General features: G+C 37.9%; 1 protein-coding gene across 1 annotated transcript in view; it reads right to left on the bottom strand.

The window, feature by feature from the left end:
* srbd1 (S1 RNA binding domain 1) overlaps positions 1-19,888 on the bottom strand; it is a 236,699-nt gene that overhangs the window by 191,875 nt on the left and 24,936 nt on the right. The window contains exons 9-10 of the mRNA XM_052013214.1: positions 14,540-14,636; positions 9,140-9,281 (exon numbers count right to left, since the gene is read on the bottom strand). Coding sequence (XP_051869174.1) covers positions 9,140-9,281; positions 14,540-14,636 — 239 coding nt within the window. The remainder of the gene's footprint in view (positions 1-9,139; positions 9,282-14,539; positions 14,637-19,888) is intronic.

Genomic DNA, 19,888 nt, shown 5'->3' with positions numbered 1-19,888 from the left:
AACTTTTACTTTCCTGATTAGCCAAGTGAGACCCTTCATAATTTTCATATAGACTATATTGATTGCACTACCCTCATTGGCTTGCTTCATTACCTCCTCTAAAAAGTCAAACTAGCAAGGGATTTGGGTATAAATGCCCCTTAACAAATCTGAGCTACCTCTGATTAACATGCATTTTTCTAAACGATGATTACTCTGTACCTAACGTGTTTTCTAATAATTTGCTCGCGATCTATGCAAATTTAACTGGCCTGTATTTACTGTTTGCACCATCTCCCTCTTTAAACAGCATAAACATCTTGCTAGCCTTCCAGTCCTTCCACACGATGAGCGTGTCTTGAGTGGTGTTACAAGAACAGGACTTGGTTCTTCATTCTTTTATTAGAAGGCATCACCGAGAAGCCTGGAATTTACTGCCCATTGCCTCCAAAGTTAGTTGAGAAGCACCTTCTTGCCTCAATTCTTTTGGTGAAAATACTCCCACTGTGCTGTTGGGATGGTAGTTCAATGAACCAAGCCCAGTGATGACAAAGGCATAGAAATATATTTCCAAATCAGGATAGTATGCGACTTGGAGGGGGAACCTGTAGATATATTCTTTTGGTAGTACAGGTTGCAGGTTTGGTAGATCCCATCGACAAGGCTTTTGTGAGTAACTGCAGTTCATTTTGTAATGACACATACTTGTTCTGTGGTGCACTGGTGGTGAAGAGAGTGAATCTTGCAGTAGTGGATGCAATATCAATCAAGCTACCTCAGCCAGGGGTGGGGATGTTAGGAATGTGGGAAGGTGTACAGCTAGAGCCATCAGGAGGGGGGCTGGGGCATACACTTATCCAACTTGTGCCTTGAAGATGCTGGAAAGGCTTAGGGGAGGCAGGAGGCAACTCTCTCATAGCAGGATATTCAGCTTCTGAACTGTTCTTGTAGTTGCAATACAGGCTACCCCTGTGTTTTGGCCATTTGGGTAATGGAAATTTGCCCCTACAGAATTCACAAATGACTACCCAAAAATTTGAGATATGGAATAAAATTCGCTCTCATGGAACTTCTGTGGAAAAAATAAACAAACAAAATTAATCATTTTCCAACTCATGTTTTCTGACTCATGCGCAGACAATGTGCTATGGAAAAATCACAATACGGATCGTTTTCTAGGAATGCAACACCCTCGTAACGTGGGCGTTGCTTCAATTTAGGTGACTGGTGCAGTTGGATTTCTGGTCAATTTTAATCACCAGGATATTGCTAATGGAGGGCTTATTAATGGCAATGCTGTTGAACACCAAGTTAGGCTCTTTTCCTTTTTTCTGTTTATCAGTTCTAAAGAGATCATCAGGTTGAAATGTCAGTTTTGTTTCTCCAGATGTTACTTTAACTGATGAGTATTTCCAGTATTTTCTATAGCCCCTGCAGTAGTTTGCTCTTGCAGGGAGCTTTATCCAATTCCAGACAAGAAGAATGGAGTCAGTTACAAGAGAATGGAGTTTGTGATGATCTAAAATGGTGGCTTCAGTTTTTCTAAAGTTTAGTTGGATGAAACCTCTACTGATTCAGTATGGCATGTTGAATGAACAATCCAACAATTTAGAGATGATGGAAGAGCCACGAGAGGAATTAGTGAGGAAAGTGGGTTGCATAAAATGTTGGTGTATATTTTTGGATGATGCTGTCAAGGGGCAGAATGTACAGGAGAAATGGAAAGAGTAGGACACGAAAGCTAACTTTGTGGGCATGCAAAGAGAAACCTGTGATAATTTTTTTTCTCTGGTTAAGAATTAATAGACTTGATCAGAATGTGAGCTCAGCCTCATCCAACTGAGTGACAATGAAGAGACAGAGGAGGATGACAGACTTAATCATTTCAAAAGCTGCAGACAGAACACAGTGGAAAAGGAGGAATAAACTACCTTGGTCACAATACTTAGAATTTCATAAGTAAGCACATCACTTAGGATGTCAATAGTAACTCTGATCAGAATTGTTTTGGGACTGAAAACCCATTCAATGACAAATTACATTAACCAATCATTTTAAAGCCAAGGAAAACAGCAGTGGACATAAAATAATTCATCCCCATCACTCATTCAAAACAAAAAGGCTCTATTGCCAGTGTACATACATTCAACAGACTATAATCTTTACTACCAGGTTCTATTGCAAACTTCAAACAGAGAGAACAAAAAAATTTTCAGGAGACAGATGGCAAAATAATTATTTAAAAATATACAGCAGTAGGAAGAAAATATTTTAATAAGGAGACCTTTCCAGCTGATATTTTCAATGACAAAAATACCACTACTCAAGGCAATTGTTAAAAAACACTTCAGAAACTATGGTGTTAAGACTGGCATTACAGCAACACTTCACGAGTGAAAGGTTAAGTCACTTAAGATAAAATGTCGTGTTGCAAAATATCAGCTTATATTGGTCAAATACTGGAAAGCTTGTTGACCTTACAATATAATCATCCAACAGAGAATAAAACGTTCACTCAATGACCAAGTTAACTGCAAATCCAGAGTTACATAAAGCTTCCTTTTGGCCAATTTAGATAAAAATAAATTGGTCTACAAAAATATCATTTTGCAAAATAGAACAAAGCTTTTCTGTTTTCAGCACCAAAGATGAGATTCTATCAGTAGATAATCTGACACACGAACTACAAAGGGTTTCCTCTCGATTAAGAACTGAATTTTACATGACAAGTGTCTCTTGTTACAGTTGCTGAGACACAAGTCTTAAAATGTCATCGGTAACTTCACAACAGTTGCTGATAATTTCTGAAAAATTGATATCAATTGTATTCATACGTGAGGGTGGTGGCAGCTGCCTCAGGGAGGACTGCACTGGGGGTGAGAGAACACATCAGAACCTTGTACAGTCTGCTTTAATTAGGATCAAGTACTATTTTAGTTTTGGCAGTACTCTTAGGATAAAGACAGCTTAAAAAATACCAAGTTAAAAAAATATAATTTTATTGAAAAAACATGTATAAAACAAGTTTAAACAAAACATAGTTGGTGCAGTTATGTTTGAACATGTAATTATTTCTTTAAACACTGCTTCTATTTGAAGTGCACAATAATTCTGTACCTGACGATATAAAAATGACAAATATTAAATTAAATCAAACTATCATATAATATTTCTAAGGATCTGCTTCAACAGAGTCTGGCTATTTAATATACCAAATCTAATTAGTTATTTGACTAGTCCCACTTTGGAAAAAAGGTTTCTCCAATTGTTTCTTGATGTGAACTTTTACTACAAAAAATTTCTAAAACCTTCATCCTTGAACTGGCTTTGACGCCAAGCAAATACATCTGATTGTTAAATAAGTTTTCAATATTATCTTTCATAGTAAATGAATCTACCTACCACAGATGTGCAAGGAGTTTTATTTAATTTTCAATTGTTTGCTAAATTGCATATCCTATGGAAGTGAAGAATCATAACCTGTAATGCGAAACTGACAGCATATCTCACTTCACCCAATGATGTACTTTTAAAATATAATCATCACTTCAAAGCAGGAATTATGGCAGTTGTAACATAGCGAGCTCCCAAAAAAATTTGTGATAATTATCAAAAAAAATGTTTTGGGGATGTTGACCCTTTGACTTCAATGTTTAGGCAAAGAAAATTACATTAATATACTCTTATGGAATTTTTACATTAAAAATATCAAATAATAAACACAAGCCAGTAAACAATTAATAACTCCTGCTCCTCTTCAAAATAGTTCTTTTTTTATTTGTTCACTGACATTTTTAACATACATTTTCCATTTTTATAACTGCCTCGTCAGAAATAGGACAAATGACTCAACAACAGTGGTGTCATCGGCAAATTTATAGATGGTATTAGAGCTGTGCTTAGCTACACAGTTGTGCAAGTGAAGAGAGTAGAGCATGAGGCTAAGCACGCAAGCCTTGCGGTGCACCTGTGTCAATGATCAGTGAGGAGATGTTGTTACCGATCTGTGCTGACTGAGGTCTGCCATGAAGAAGTCAAGGATCCAGTTGCAAAGGGAGGTACAGAGGCTGATAATTTGCCTATCTCCACAACAGGACAACTGCAGATGTTATTTCACTTCTTTTCCATTCAGTTCTGGATCATCTGGACAACAGTAATGCATATGTCAGGCTGCTGTTCATTGACTACAGTTCAGCATTCAACATTATTGTCCCCACCAAACTTATCACTGAGCTCCAAGACCTGGGCCTCCATACCCCCCTTTGCAATTGGATCCTATACTTCCTCATCGGGAGACCTCAATCAGTATGGATCAGTAACAACACCTCCTCCTCACTGATCATCAACACAGGTGCACCTCAAGGCTGCAATCATGAAGGCAGCAAGCCAGTGCCTCCAGTTTCTTAGAAGCTTAACAAGATTTGGCATGTCACCAAATACTCCTATATTTGTTGAAAGGATCTCGACTGGTTGCATCACCACCTTGTATAGGAATTCCAAAGTACAGAAATGCAAGAGGCTGCAACGAGTTGTGGGCACAGCTCAGTCCATCACAGGCAGCTAGGTGGTGCAGAAGCCTGAAGTCCCACACCACCAGGTTCAGGAACAACTACTTTCCTACAGTCATCAGGTTCTTGAACCTAGCTACACAACCCTAACCCTACCTCAGCAATGGAACACTATGGACACCCCTTGCACTACTGTGGACATGTCTTGGATTGTGTCTTGTTTTTCTTGCACCAAGATCTTGCTTTAGCACAGTATTTTTTTCAACTGTAGTGTAATTTTTATGTACAATTTATATGCTGTGTTGTTGTCTGTACCTACGTGCCTGTGATGCAGCTGCAAGCAATTTTTTTTTCATTGTACTGAACCTCACCGCACTTGTGCACATGACAATAAACTCAACATGACTTGGTCTGGAGTCACATGTAGCTCAGACCAGGTAAGGATGGCAGATTTTCTTCCCTAAAGAACACCAGGGAATCAGATGGGTTTTTACAACAATGATGGTTACCATTACTCAGACTAGCGTTTTTTAAATTTCTAAGTCAAATTTCCATGCATATTTTCCATCTACTTTAAGGCAGATGAGCCTTGAATTAATGTTTCAGCTCCCTACAGTTTTGCAATATTGTAGCAAGCAATGACATATCATCCTAGACGTTTTCCTAATAAATCTCCTGGGTTTGTAAACTCTGTTCATACGATCCAGCAAGAATGCTAACAATATAGATTGTCTGAAAATAGCACCAGTAGTGATATAATTCAAAACTCTATTCTTTCTTGTGTGGATTAACAGATTACTTTGTTCTTTTCAAATTAACACATTATTAATTTGCACAAAAGCAAAAGTTATTACAATTCATCCTTTCTTACAGCAATCCATTGATTATATATGGGGCTATTATCAGTGGTTCTGAATGGAATTGTTGCCCTCCAGTCGTTTCAACTGCTATAAGTGCTGGGTTTTTACATTTGATGCCAAAGTTAGAGACTTGCTGTAGGGCCAAGCCTGTCGGTTCACTCTGCCTCTGGACCACTATGGGAAAAGCCTTGAGAGTTTGCATGGCCTAAACTATGGCAGTTGGATTGCAATAAAGATTAAGTAACAATTTTGGACAAAAGGATGGATTAGGGATGTGTAGGTAAGCTAAATACAGTAAAAGTCAAATGAGATAGAGTTTATATGTACAAATCAATAAAATGCATTAGTCAAGTGCAAAAAAAATTGATGCTGGCCTTTATAAAGAGAGGGTTTGAAAATAAAGAGGTGACAGTTTTGCCAGAGCTCGACAAAACTCTGGTTAGACATCTGTAGTACTGTGAACCACTCTGGCCACCACACCTTGGAATGGATATACTGCTTCAGGAGAAATGTGGTGTATATTTATCAGAGTGTTACCAGGGCTACACTGTTAGAAATTTTGAAGAAGGATTTAAAGTAAACTTGCATTATTTGGAAAACAGAAGGAAAGAAGCTTATATTTTCTTGTATTTTAAAAGCAATTAGCTAGGCATATATATGAATTTTTTTCTGGTTGTTGGGGAGTCTTAGACAAGATGACAACATTCAGGCAGCAGCAGAGATCCTCACAGAATATCACTAATCCCCACCCTTTAAATGGAATACAAACCCATGATCCCTCTAGTCTTTTATTGCTTAACCAACTTCATGCAACTTGAACGCATGAATTTAAATTTTAGTCAAGTATGCACATGAAACTTTATTGAATGCTTTCTGGAAACAGACGGTAATGCAATCAAAGATATTTAGGGTGGAAAGACAAAATGGTTGAATGGTTTGTATCCTAACTACAGTCATCCACTCAGTGAAATGAGTAACATGTGCAAGAATATAGGAACAAACACAAATGGTTTGTTCCTATATTCCATCATAATGCACTAGAAAAAATTCCAAAAATGCATTTTTAAAAATCCAATTAAAGAAATTCATATCATACAGCCAGTTGGATTTAGGCTGATCTTCAAACTGCCGATAGTGAAACTTTTTTTAAAAACAAGTACTACTTGTAAAGAATTTTTTTCAATATGTAACAGAGAATTTAAGACAGAAGAATGAAATATCTTAAATGCTTTCACTATAGTTCTATACCTGTAGATTTGATGCTTAGCACTGTTTAACACACAAATCTACCTGCCACAGACTTGCAATGATTTCTGTATGGTCTTCACTTGGCCACCACTATGGTCATGTTACAGAAATGGAGGTAAAATTTACAGTGAGTCTCATCCTGCAACAACCACAATTAGTACTGGTTATTACATTGGTTTTACAGAGAGAAAAGGCATTGAAAGTTTCTTTTAACCCAAGTATAAATGGAACTGGAAATTAAAAAGCAAAGTACTTAACAACTGGCATTTATTGTGAATCTAAGAACAACGAAACTTAAATCTCTCAGAACATTTCTTTATTGATAAACATTCTTTTATTTGTCAGATGCTGAAAGTACTGTCACAACAGCACACTGTGTGTCATTAAGACATCTTTAATTCAATTATAGGCAAACTCAGACATGTCACATATGTTAAACGCAATGGTTTTACATGGCTGCAAGGCACTCTACTGATTTACGGACATCAGCGTCACCATTCCAGTGACAGAAATGGCTTGACATTTTATGGAACAAAAAAGTAACAAAAACAGTTATATGCATCACAGTTAAGTGAATAGAACAGAAAGTACAGCATACTGCCAAAGTAGATGTTTCTTTTGTTAAGTGTGTGGAAAATAAAAGTGACAAAATTCATTGCTTATTCTCAGAATATTCAAAGGGCATTTGGTGCTAGGACAGGCAACAATGCTGTTAACCCCACAAATAAATGTTCTGCACCACAATGACACCATGCTGAAGAGTGGTCCATGATTGACTAACTGCCAACTAAGTCTAAAATTGAATGAGCAGTGAAGTCATTTCTAAAAGTTGGAATAATTCAACATCACCTTGCAGATAAAAGTGTAACTCCACTGTAATACAATTAGAAAGGCTCTTTGATCATTAAAAAATGTGCAAGAATTACAGATGTTGCACCACGTACCAAAGTGAATCCAGAAGCAATATTAGAGCAGTACAAGTAGTCAATGCCAGATTATCCTGTACCACTTGCTCTCAATCCAAAATGGACAAAGAAGTGTAAATTCCTGTAGCTATAAACATATTTTCAGCTTCCATTAACCTCTGAATGGCAATTGCATTTTCTTTAATACAGTTGATTAGACAAGCAGCAATTCTTGAACATTAAAAGGAAAACTTGGTGCTGAAAACATCCTTGATCTTTATCAATTCCAAGCTCAAGTGTTCAAATGCTCTCTTGGCTAACTTTCTGTCTTCTGAACACATCAATTCATCTAAATATTTGATGTCTACGAATATCCCACACAGTTCTACTTATCTATATTACAAATCCTACATTACGCTCGGTAAATTCCTTGTTGTCTTGCCCACCCTATCCGGTGACTTTCTCCTGCCTTACAAAGACTTAGGATTCTTGTCCAGTACCTGAACAGGTTTTTCCTGTGGTTCCATTTAAAATCACATTGTTGCTTTTGAGAAATAAAAAGAAATTTCAATTTTTTTTTATATACCAAATAGAGTTTTGCCCTTGGAGGCCAATACCACAGCAGTCATGTTCACCCAAATACATCAGCTTACATTTTGGTACTGTAAACAAGAAGACCACTAAATTTCTGTGGAACTACTCCTATGTGGCAACTCAATAGAAGATGTGTCTTTGTTTACGTGCATGAACAGATGCGCCCCACCTTTCCAGTTAAGTTGCAACAATTGAGCAGGAGCAGCTTCCTGGAAATTCTAACAGCGAATATGAAGTTTAATAGTTGTACTCCTAATGTGTATTTAAGATTTTATAGAACATAGAACAGTATAGCACTGGAACAAGCCCTTTGCCCCATAATGTTGCACTGAGCTAATTAAGCTAATGATGCCTAATTACACTAATTCATTCTGCCTGCATATAGTCCATATCCCTCCATTCTCTGCATATTCACGGTGCCTATTTAACAGCTTCTTAAATGCCCCTATCATATCTACCTCCACCACCACCCCATTCCAGACACCCAGCATCTGTGTAAAATATTTGCCCCACACATCTCTTTTGAACTTTCCCCCCTCTCACCTTAAATGCATGCCCTCTAGTATTAGACATTTCAACCCTGGGAAAAAGATACCGGCTCTCTACCCTATCTTTGGCTCTGATACTTTTATAAATTTCTATCAGGTCACCGCCACTCCAGAGAAAACAACCCAAGTTTGTTCAACCTCTCCTTATAGCACCTGCCTTCTAATACAGGCAGCATCCTGGTAAACCTCTTCTGCACCCACTCCAAAGCTTCCACATCTTTCCTATGACAGGGCAACCAGAACTGAATGCAATACTCCAGATACAGCCTAACCAGAGGTTTTTTAAGCTGCAACATAACTTCCTGACTCTTGAGCTCAATGACTCGACAAATAAAGGCAAGCATGCCATATGCCTTCTTTACCTCCCTATAAACTTTCAGGGAGCTGTGGACTTGGACCCCAAGATCTCTGTGTACATCAATTTTATGATGTAGTAATATTTCTACTTTATTCAAACATCTTAATTGCTTTATAAAACTTTAATAAATATCTCTTACCTGGTGGTGATGTATATTTCCAATACTACTGCTGAAGTTATGGTACAGACGGAATTTCTCAGTATCTTTTTTGTTTCCTTCTTTCTCTTTTGCAGTTGTTTTTGTCAAAGTTGACTGAATAAAAACAATATTTGGTTCACACCTATAAACACACGACAAGGTATCAATATCAATTCATATTATTCAATTTGCATACCCCCATTATTCAGAAGTTAAGTGGCATATGCAAAAGAGTTTTAAATCAAACTACTTAAAAATTCACAAGGTTAAGATCAGCTTGCCCAGAGACACATTCACACCAGCTCAAAGCCTTGTCTAGAAAAAATTGCTTATGCAAAGAAGTTATATCATAGAAACAAACTATTATATCTATAAAATCTACATCAGTAATTATGTGTAACTGAATGAAACTAATTTTATTTAGATTTATAACCCATCTAAAAGATGCACCAGGCTACATATCAGTCAGGAGTGGTGAAAATGTGTTTAAAGCTTCTTTCGGTGCATTGGGCAGTGCATCTGAGCAGAATGCTAGCAGAAAAGCAGAGGAGCTGGCAGAGGAAAATAGCAGTGCTTTGAAAAGACAAGGCCAGGCATTGCCCCACTGAAAATGGAAAATCAATAACACTTTGTCAAGAAATGAAGTCCCAGTGTGTTACATAGAACATAACAGCACAGTACAGGCCCTTCGGCCCACGATGTTGTGTTGACATTTTATCCTGCTCTAAGATCTATCTAACCCTTCCCTCCCACATAGCCCTCCATTTTTCTATCATTCATATGGCTATCTAATGGTCTCTTAAATGTCCCTCATGTACCTGCCTCCACCACCACTGCCGACATTATCAGTAAACAGGTCGTTAGGCCCACCACATCCAGGCCAACTAGTGAGCCTTCTATGCATAGGTGATCCAGGTGTTCGTCTAGACACTTTTTAAATGCTGTCAGTAACTCTGCTTCCACCGCTCTCTCAGGCAGTGTATTCCAGGTACTCACCACTCTGAGCGAAATAGGTCTCTCTCAGATCTCCTCTAAATCTCTTACCCCTTACCGTATGTCCTCTAGTATTATCTAGCTCTGATATGGGGAAAGGTTTCCTGCAGTCTACCCTATCTGTATCCTTCATAACTTTATACCTCAATCATGTTCCCTCTTAATCTCCTCCACTACAGGGAAAACAGACCTAGCCTATCCAGTTTCTCCTCAAAATTGAAATGCTTCATCCCAGGCAACATCCCGGTGAATCTCCTCTGCACCCTCTCCAGTGCTATTGCATCTTTCCTATTATGAGGTGACTAGAACTGCACTGTACTCCAGCTGAGGTCTGACCAATGTTTTATACAGTTAGAGAATAACCTCCCTGCTTGTGTTCAATGCCCCGACTAATGAAGGCCTATATCCCATATACCTTCTTAACCGTGTTATGTACCTGCGCTGCCAGCTTCAAAGATCTTTGAAATTATACAGAAAGTTTACTCTCTTGCTCAATACTCCTTTGAACCCTACCATTCATGGTGTACGCCCTAGCCTCATTAGTACTCCCAAAATGCATCATCTCACATTTATCTGGATTAAACTCCATCTGCCATTGCCAGGGTATTATGAACCACAAGGTAGTAAAAGGGCTATAATGCACAGGGACCACAGCACATAAATAAATGCAGGCGGGATTTGCAGTTGGAGTTTTAACGCTAAAAGCAACATGCACTGTGAAAAATGTCTGTTCAGCATAGCTTCCCTCTTGACACCTGATGGAAAGAGTGTATGTCAGTTCAAGTACACGTTAATTGTTCCCTTAGATCATCTGCTTTTATCAGAGTAGACTTTTTCCCCTTGAAAAGAGCCAGTACCCCTTGGGCTTTGAGTTGAAAAATATGTTTAATGTTGTTTCAGTTTATGTAGTTTTTGTGGCTGATGGTTCAGTAAAGACATTTTTCTAAATAGAATAAAATCAACACAGGGTAAAATAAACCCATTTAAAAATAAAACTAAAATTGTAGGCAGAATACTATGAAACAAAGGACTGCAGATGCTGGAATCTAGATGAAAAACACTATGATGCTGGAGGAACTCAGCAACCTTGCAGCCTAACAGCATGAACATTGAATTCTCCCACTTTATGTAATCCCCACCCCCCTTGCCCACATCCCCCCACCCTACCATGCTTATTCTCTCCTCCCCTTTCCTAGCCTCTCTCTTTTTTCCTACCCTCCTCTTTTTCTTTCTCTCCTTACCTTTGACCCATTCCCCGGTGATCTGCTCTCCCCTCCTCCCCCACACCTGCCTATCATTATCTCTTATCTGTATCTACCTATCACCACCTTGTGCCCACCCCACCTCCCCTCTTTTGTCCACCTATCACTGCTCTGCTTTTCTCTCCTACATATTGGGCTTCCCCTTTTCCTATCTTCAGCCCTGAAGGGGGGTCTCGACCTGAAACGTTGACCACCTGCTTTTCTCCATGGATGCCGCCTGGCCTGCTGAGTTCCTCCAGCATCATAGTGTTTTCCATTGTGGGCAGAATGCTCAGATCCTAAAAGCAGCACTGCCAGAAATGTGGAAATGCTTACTTGCTATCATGGTCAAGAAATTGAACTGCTTTAAGATAACCTCTCCTTCCATCCATTAAGAACATAATAATATGCAAAGGCAATCTAGTCCAATTAACCTGATAAAGATGAACTCCTGATCTCTCAATCTACCTTGCATGATACAGATAAACTCTTGATCTCTTAATCTACCCTGTCATGGCCCTTGCACCTTAATTGTCTACCTGTACTGCACTTTCTCTGTAACTGTAACACTATATTCTACATTTTGTTATTGCTTTTCTTTTTGTACTACCTCCATGTACTTATTTATGGAATGATCTATTTGGATGGCACGCAAACAAAGCTTTTCACTGTATCACAGTACAAGTGAATATAATAAATTAATTACCAATTACCGATAAGCACAAGAGGACTGGTAATTGTTTGAATAGGATCTCCAGAATTGAACACTCAGGCTTGATGCTTCATCCTGACCTATTTCCCTTGATACTTCACCTACATTAGGTCTTCAAAATCAGCCTCATTTTTGTCCTTGCTTTAGTGACAGTCAGCTGTAACTTCATTTCGTCTTTCCAACTGCATCAAACAGCTAATTCCTTAAATTTATGCAAGACTGAGGAAAAAAAACTAAAATATAAATGGCAACCTTTTGACTTACCATCATGGACCTTAGTTTACAATCTTTTGAAAGGATGACATACAAAACTAAATAATCCATAAATGTCAACCTAAAACTACGTTTTTCACCATTTACACCTTTGAAAACAGCAACAATATAGGCTACAGCACTAGACTGTTACAATGTAGACTATTCCATTATGTAAAAGCTCTATTGGCCAGGGAACGCAATAAGAAGTGTCTTAAGTTTGGTTACCAAAGAATAAAAATGATACTTTGGGTCTGTTAAGATTCATAGAAATTTACAGCCATTTGGATGGCATTCAATTTCTCTCACCAACTTTCTCTCCGTCCATTCTAAGGCTTTTACATCTTTCCAGGGGCCCAGAAATTTCCAGAATATTTCAAGCCAAATCAGTAACTTACAAATTTCTAAAAAGATATATTTTTGTTTCTATATTCTATTTCCAAACACAAGTAACCTACTTGCATTTTTAAACAGTGACCTATTTATGATATTTTTTAAACTTACCCTGCCACCATTAAGGATTTGTATCTCTCTGTTCATTTGTACTTTTCAAAATCATGTTATCTCTTGGAGACGGGTATATGGCACTGGAAGTGTGGCAACACTTGCGGGCTGCCCCCAGAACACTCTACGTAAAAGATGTATTTTACTGTGTGTTTCAATGTACATGTGACTAGTAAAGATATCTTATCTTATTTGAGATGAACACCTGAAATGCCATGACATAAGATGCTATAGGCTAAGAACTAGAAAATGGGAGTAGTGTAGGTAGGTACTGGATAGCCCGAATGGATAAGGTGGGCTGAAGGGTTTGTTTCCATGCTGTATGACTCCATGAGTAACGGAAGTGGAAACAACTGGACTCATTCAAGAATCCATTACCCCAGAATCTATTCTCCAGTTTTGATGAAGGATAAGTGACCTAATAGGTTAAATCTCTTTCTCTCTGCTTAACTGCTGTCTGGGCTGCTGTGTACTTTAAACACTCCCTGATTTTAATCCATTAAATAGCTTGAGAGAAATAGCCTTTTTCTGGAATGTGACTTTTCTCTGGCTAAGTTCACAATATTGGACAGCCTGAATAAGTCAATAGTATGGATCAATACAAACAGCTAAATAAATTAAAGAGCCAGAAAGGAATTACAAATCTTTTTCTTTTATTTTTAAAACTGCATTGAAAATGCTATGTTCATGAGAGGGTTCAGTAGCATCAAACAAAACACATAAGCAAACAGCAAGCATCTCCCTCATTCAACCAGCTAAAATTGTTTTGGCCAGAGATAATCATTGCTAAGTTATTTCTGATGAAAGGTGTTTGATCTGAAACATTAGCTCAGTTTCTTTCCACAGACATGGCCTGGCTCTCTGAGTATTTCCAGCATTTTACATTTTTATTGCTAAGCTTTCCACTGCTGACTCACGTTGAATCACTATATGCATTAAAGCACTGGACTGCCAAGTGTAAAGAACCCAAGCCTAAGTGATATTGATACCCCTCCAAGTTTAGTGACCCAAAGTGACATGACAGGTACCATGACATTCTGTGCGTCTGAGTTTGAATATCATATTACCCAGGTTCCCACACTTTTTAGTACGTAATCTCAGAGCTACTCCTATCTCTAAGAGATCTGATTATGAAAGCCACCCAGACCCAGCTGTCTGAATGAAGTGATCAAAGCCTTCATAAAAATTATAAGATATTTATTTATTAGTCACTTGTACATTGAAACACAGTGAAACGCATCTTTTTGCGCGACTGAGAATGTACTTACACAAACTATATCTGTTCAAAATAACTAGTTCTTCATAGAAATGATGTGCATAGTTACACAAACACCTACAGCAAAGGGTGCTGGGCTATCTTTAGCCATATGAGACTGCAACCAAAACAGAATGGAAAGGCACAACATTGTGGATCTGTCATACGAGGAGAGACTGGGTTGATTGAGTCTCCATTCACTTGAATTTAGGAGTATGAGAGAAGATCTCATTGAAATGTACACAATTTAACAGGGAATTGATAATGTCAATGATTAACTACCTCCCTGATTTGTATCTTACTACTTAAAAGTCACCAAACTATATCAGCATACCTCATTACTTTCCATTCATGAATGACTTTTCTCGTTCATTAATTGCTAGGTTTTCTTCATCTAGTGTACAAACCATCCAATTATTGTACAAAGATTTGTAAATACTTACAATTTCCGGATATGGTCCAATGTATCCCTGTCTTTAGACATCATATCTGCTAAAATGTGCTGTATCCCCGTCGCTATTTCTGTCACATTTGAAAGACCTGGAAATATTCAAGCAAACATTAAGTAATATGTTGCAGGTCATTTTCATTCTTTTAATCCTCCTCTTCAGCAAATGACAATTGCTCTCTCGTACCTTATTCAAGTGACAATTCTTCCAATGGAGGCATAAATGGCTAACATTAGCTGACTGACCCATTGTAGGCGGCTTACCAGCAGTACCAGTACCACCTAGAACATGCACCCAACATACACACACACAGGGTGACTGGAAAGTGGTCAGATTCTATAGATATTGGAATAGTTTCTATAGATAGGAGGGTGATAAATAACACTCCACTGTTATACTATTGAAAAAGGAGAGACAGACAGAAAAGGGAAATTATGTTCAACAAATTTACAAGTATTTTTGAGGATATAACTTACAAAGAAGAACCAGTGAACATAGTCTATTTGGATTTTCAGGCCTTTGATTAAGTGCCACATTAGGGATTAGTGGGCAAAATTAAAGCATTTGGGATTAGGGATAATTTACAGGCATGATTTGAAAACTGGTTGACAGGCAGGAAAGTGACCAGGAGTCTCTTATGGGCTGGCAGGCAGTGACAAGTGGGCTACTGCAGGGATCAGTGCTTGCATCCCAACTATTCACAATATATGTCAATGATTTGGATGAGGGAAATGAATCTAATGTTTCTAAGTTTGCCTACAGCAGGAAACTGGATGGGACTGAGTTGTGAGGAGAATGCAAAGAGGCTTCAAGGCAATTTAAATGAGTGGAGTGGCAGATGCAGTATAAGGCAGATAAATATGAAGTTTAACACTTCAGTAGGGAAAAAAGGCAGGGTATTATTTAGATGATGATAGACTGGGAAATGTTAATGTGTAAAAAGGATTTGGATCTTCTTGTAAACCAATCACTTAAAAAAAAACATGGAGATGCAGCAAGCAGCTAAGGAGGTAAATGTTTATGTCTCTTCATTGCCAGAGATTGAGTACAGGAGCAAAGATGTGTTAGTGTAAATAGACAGATCTTGGTGAGACACTCCTGGAGTAAGGTGTATAAAAGTATATACATGCCACAGAATGAATGAAGCAATGATTTACCAGACTGATTCCCGAGAGGGCAGAAATTTTGTATGAGGAGAAATTGGATTGACTAGGCCTTGTATTCACTTGAGTTTAGAGGAATGAATGAGAGGAAATTGTACTGAAGCAGACAAATGGCTGACAGGGCTAGACAGGGCTGGAAGATGCTTCTTCTGGCTGGAAGAAGTGTGTTGAGAACTTGGGGTCAAAGTCTCAGGATGCAGGATGAGTCATTTAGGACTGAGATAAGAAATTGCTTTATTTGGAAATTGATAAACTTGTGGAATTTTGCTACTATGGGAGGCTAGAATAGCCAAGTCAACATTGACTATATTTAAGGAGGATTTCTGGACACAAAAGGCATCGAGGGGTACAAGGAGAGAATGGGAATATGGTGTTGACGTAGAGGTTCAGATTGGTCATAACGATTGGCCCCTATTTTTCTAGATAATAGTACCTTGGGAGTACTGCCATTCTGGTTGGGATGTTGAGGATAACATCAGATAACACCATTGATAAAGGAATTAACCTGAGACCCTTTATCTTTGCTCCCACTAACGATATCAAGAAAGCCTTTCTTTCCATTACAAAATTAAAAAGAGATTAATAAAAGTTGCTAATCTTTTACATTGGGTGTAAATGTCAAATACAAGAGGGCATAAGCTTTAAGGTGAGGGGGAGAAAATTTAAAGAGATTTACAAGGCAAGTTTTGTTTTTACACAGAGAGCGGTAGGTGCCTGCAATCTGCTGCTGGCGGGGTGGTGGAAGCAGATTCGACGGCAACATTTAAGAGTCATTTAGACAAGCAAATGAACAGGCAGGGAATGGAGTGATATAGATCATGTGCAGACAGATGGGATTAGTTTGAGACACAAGAGACTACAGATGCTGAAATAAAATGCAACAAACAATCTGCTGGAGGAACTCAGGGGGCCAAGCAGCATCTGTGGAGGCCAAGGAATTGATGTTGGATTAGTTTGAACTGTCATCATGGTTAGCACTGACATAGTGGGCTGAAGGATCTGTTCCAGTGCTGTACTGTTCTATTTTCTATGTTCTTTGAATCAAGTAGTTCATTTCTTTTGCTTCTATAGCTGCTTTGATATTAATTCATCTATTTAAGCTGGTGCCTGCCTTCCTTGACATTAGAACAACACCTGCCTATACCTACCCATTTGCTGCCATAGCTAATTATGCCTGAAAATGTATGTAGTGAGAAAGCTGCCACTCTTAAACTAGATTCATCCAAATTCATCAACATTCATTTTTGTTTGCAACATGAATAAAGTATTGCTTTTCCACAATTATGTATCATTTTGGAGAAAAATTCTTAAATATACATTGGGGCAGAATGAAAAGATTACCTTTTCTTATTATCAAATTAAATGCTACTTAAAAAAGGCATATGAAATTTATTATATATTCCCCAATGTGTTCACTTCTCATGTCAATCAGATTCCCATTCAGTCTCATGCTGTGTGCTGAATTCTGAAATGCAAGATCGCAGGATGGGGAAATGTTTCACTCAACCTTTTTCCTGGATTGAAATATTAATAGGATTTGAAATGTTTACAATTGTCCTACACAAATTTAGTTTAATACCAAGTGGAAAGTATTTCCTAATTGTAATAATACACTAAGCAAATCTCCTATCATAAGTAAAAAAAAAGCAAAATGGACATACATCCCAACACACTATAAATAAGTGATGCAGATTTCTGATGTGAAACCAACACTGTAAATTCCTGGTTTTTTTTGTAGTGTTGCTAAAAGCTAATTCCAAAAATAGTAGATTTTCAGAATTAATTCATTTTCATGAAATGGTCATTACCAGGAAGGCAGGGTCCTTCAACACGCTCGTCATCATCTGCCGCTGCCATTCATCTTGACCCCTGCCACAAACTCTGTACACTTGTCATTCATGTCCACGCTCTCCCAAGGTCCCATTCTCAAAATGGATTGTTTGTAGCCTTACTGGATATTCAACACTGAGCTCAGCTGCCAATCCAAAATCCCCCCCATTATAATGTCTACTACTTCCATATTCACTACATTGCCCATCCGTCCATTTGCTGAAACTCTCAATCACACCTATGTCAACTACAATATTGCACGTGCTCCCTTTAGCCAACCTTCTATCCTCCATCCTCATAACGCCACCCGATTCAAACCTCTGCTATCAATATCCCATTCCAATTATAATCACCCTACAAAGGGGAATGGGGCCCCAACACATCCCATTTAACATGTTTATCCTTAAGTTATAAACCTTCCTTGACTTTAGAACAACACCTGCCTATACCTCAAAATACTTGTGCTTTGAAATGATCTGTACTGATGGCATGCAAAACGAAGTTTTTCACTGTATCTTGGTACATATGACAATAATAAATCAATACCAATATCATTTTTATATATCCCGCTTAATCACACAAACTAAAATCACTGAGACCCCATTTTTTTCAGTTCCTTTCCTAAACACTGCCATCTTTCTTTCCTTTATAAGGAACCTCCTTTTTGATTAGTTTCTCACATACATCAGAATGTCAGTGTGAAGTGGGGTGGAAGAGACATATTAGTCAAGATTTTTGCAATTAAGGATGATGCTGGAATAGCAAATAGTTTTATCAGAGGAGAGCAGGATCATAATCATTTATGTAGGCTAGCCAGTTATGCTGATGCATGAATATTTCCCACTATTAACTATACCATTGCCTGCCATTAACTTTCAAATCCACATCCACTGCCCTTGCAGATGAGAAAAATAACAGCCAAATGAGGGAAAGTAATGGTTTTAATTAGGTCAAGGCATCAAAGGTAGAATTGAGGCAGAGTATATTGTTGTCCAAGGGAAAGTTTATTCCTGGGGATGGGGTGACTGGATAAAGAAAAGAAGGATTTGAGAGAAGGAAACCGTGCAATCACATACATAATATGATCTTTTAACTTGAAATAAAAGCAGAAGTAGGTCACCAAACATTTATGAAAATCTCTGAGTAGATGGAGAGCAATGACAGAAAGCAGATATAAGAAAAGACAAGAACAAGAGTTGTAAAATGTTGCCAGTTCTGACTATTGCATAATGGCAAAATAATTAATAATTCTAGACACAATTTCAAATATAAAACACTTCCTTCCATGCTTAAAAAGTAGCTTCAAATTAAGTTTTGCATATTATTGCAAAAAGGCATACAGTAATTAGCACTGACAAATCAAACACTCTACATATAACAAAAAAATAAACAGGACTCTATTATTTTGCCACACCAATATATTCTGGCATAATGCTGCAGCCAGAACATCCTGGAAGACCTAGTGTTGATGAAAGAGTATTACTCTTGAAAGGATTCTCTCACTCTGTTCACAATCACTGTAACTAAAAAGTCACCAAATTTCCATGAACTGGTCCAATAACTTCGATGTTTCATAAGAACGGAGAGAAACACTTTTTTGAAATATCATCACAGACAACACAGTCAAAACTCAAGAGTGAATAATTACTCAAATTTAACTTCAGTATAGTCAGTTCATCATAACAGCTATTCTGAACTACAGAAACCTTGATTTATTCCAAATAGTAATCCTGATGGTAATGCTCAAACAAAATTAACCATAAATATATATACACACACACATATATATATATATATATATTGTCACAAACCAGCAACAAAAGAAACACACTGAGCATGATTCAGTGTTAAAAACTATTTTATTAATCACTACTTATGATAATACGTAAAATAAAAGTAAAAAAAAATGTTAGTATGTTAGAATTCAAGAATGTTAAACCTCGAACGTTAACCCCAAAACTAAACTCGTCGTGTGTGTGTGTGACAAAGTCCAAAACTCCCAGTTCCTGAATGGTTCTTAAAGTTCAGTTCCGCAAGCCATAAGGTGAAACATGAGCAAGGCTTCTTCAACAACCACCGTTGTCTGAAGATAAGATGTAGATGTAGAAAAACATAGAGAGAGTACATACGAAATCCAAATGTTCCACGATGGAACCCAAACGACACTTCAGTGTTTACTCGGTAGTGACTTCCTCACCCCGAAAAGCATCCGAACCGTGGTCGTCCACACACAAATACCCGTTTCCTTCTACAGGTCAGCAACAAAGTGAACTCCACCGGATTACTTCCAACTTCCATACATGGATTTCAGTGGCAAACACAGTTATTGTTTCTCATCCATCGATAGAGA

The sequence above is a fragment of the Pristis pectinata genome, chromosome 3, assembly GCF_009764475.1.
Source record: "Pristis pectinata isolate sPriPec2 chromosome 3, sPriPec2.1.pri, whole genome shotgun sequence".
Classification (NCBI taxonomy): Eukaryota; Metazoa; Chordata; class Chondrichthyes; order Rhinopristiformes; family Pristidae; genus Pristis; species Pristis pectinata.
The sequence above is the reverse complement of the archived record's forward strand: the minus strand, read 5'-3'. Positions and strand labels throughout refer to the sequence as shown.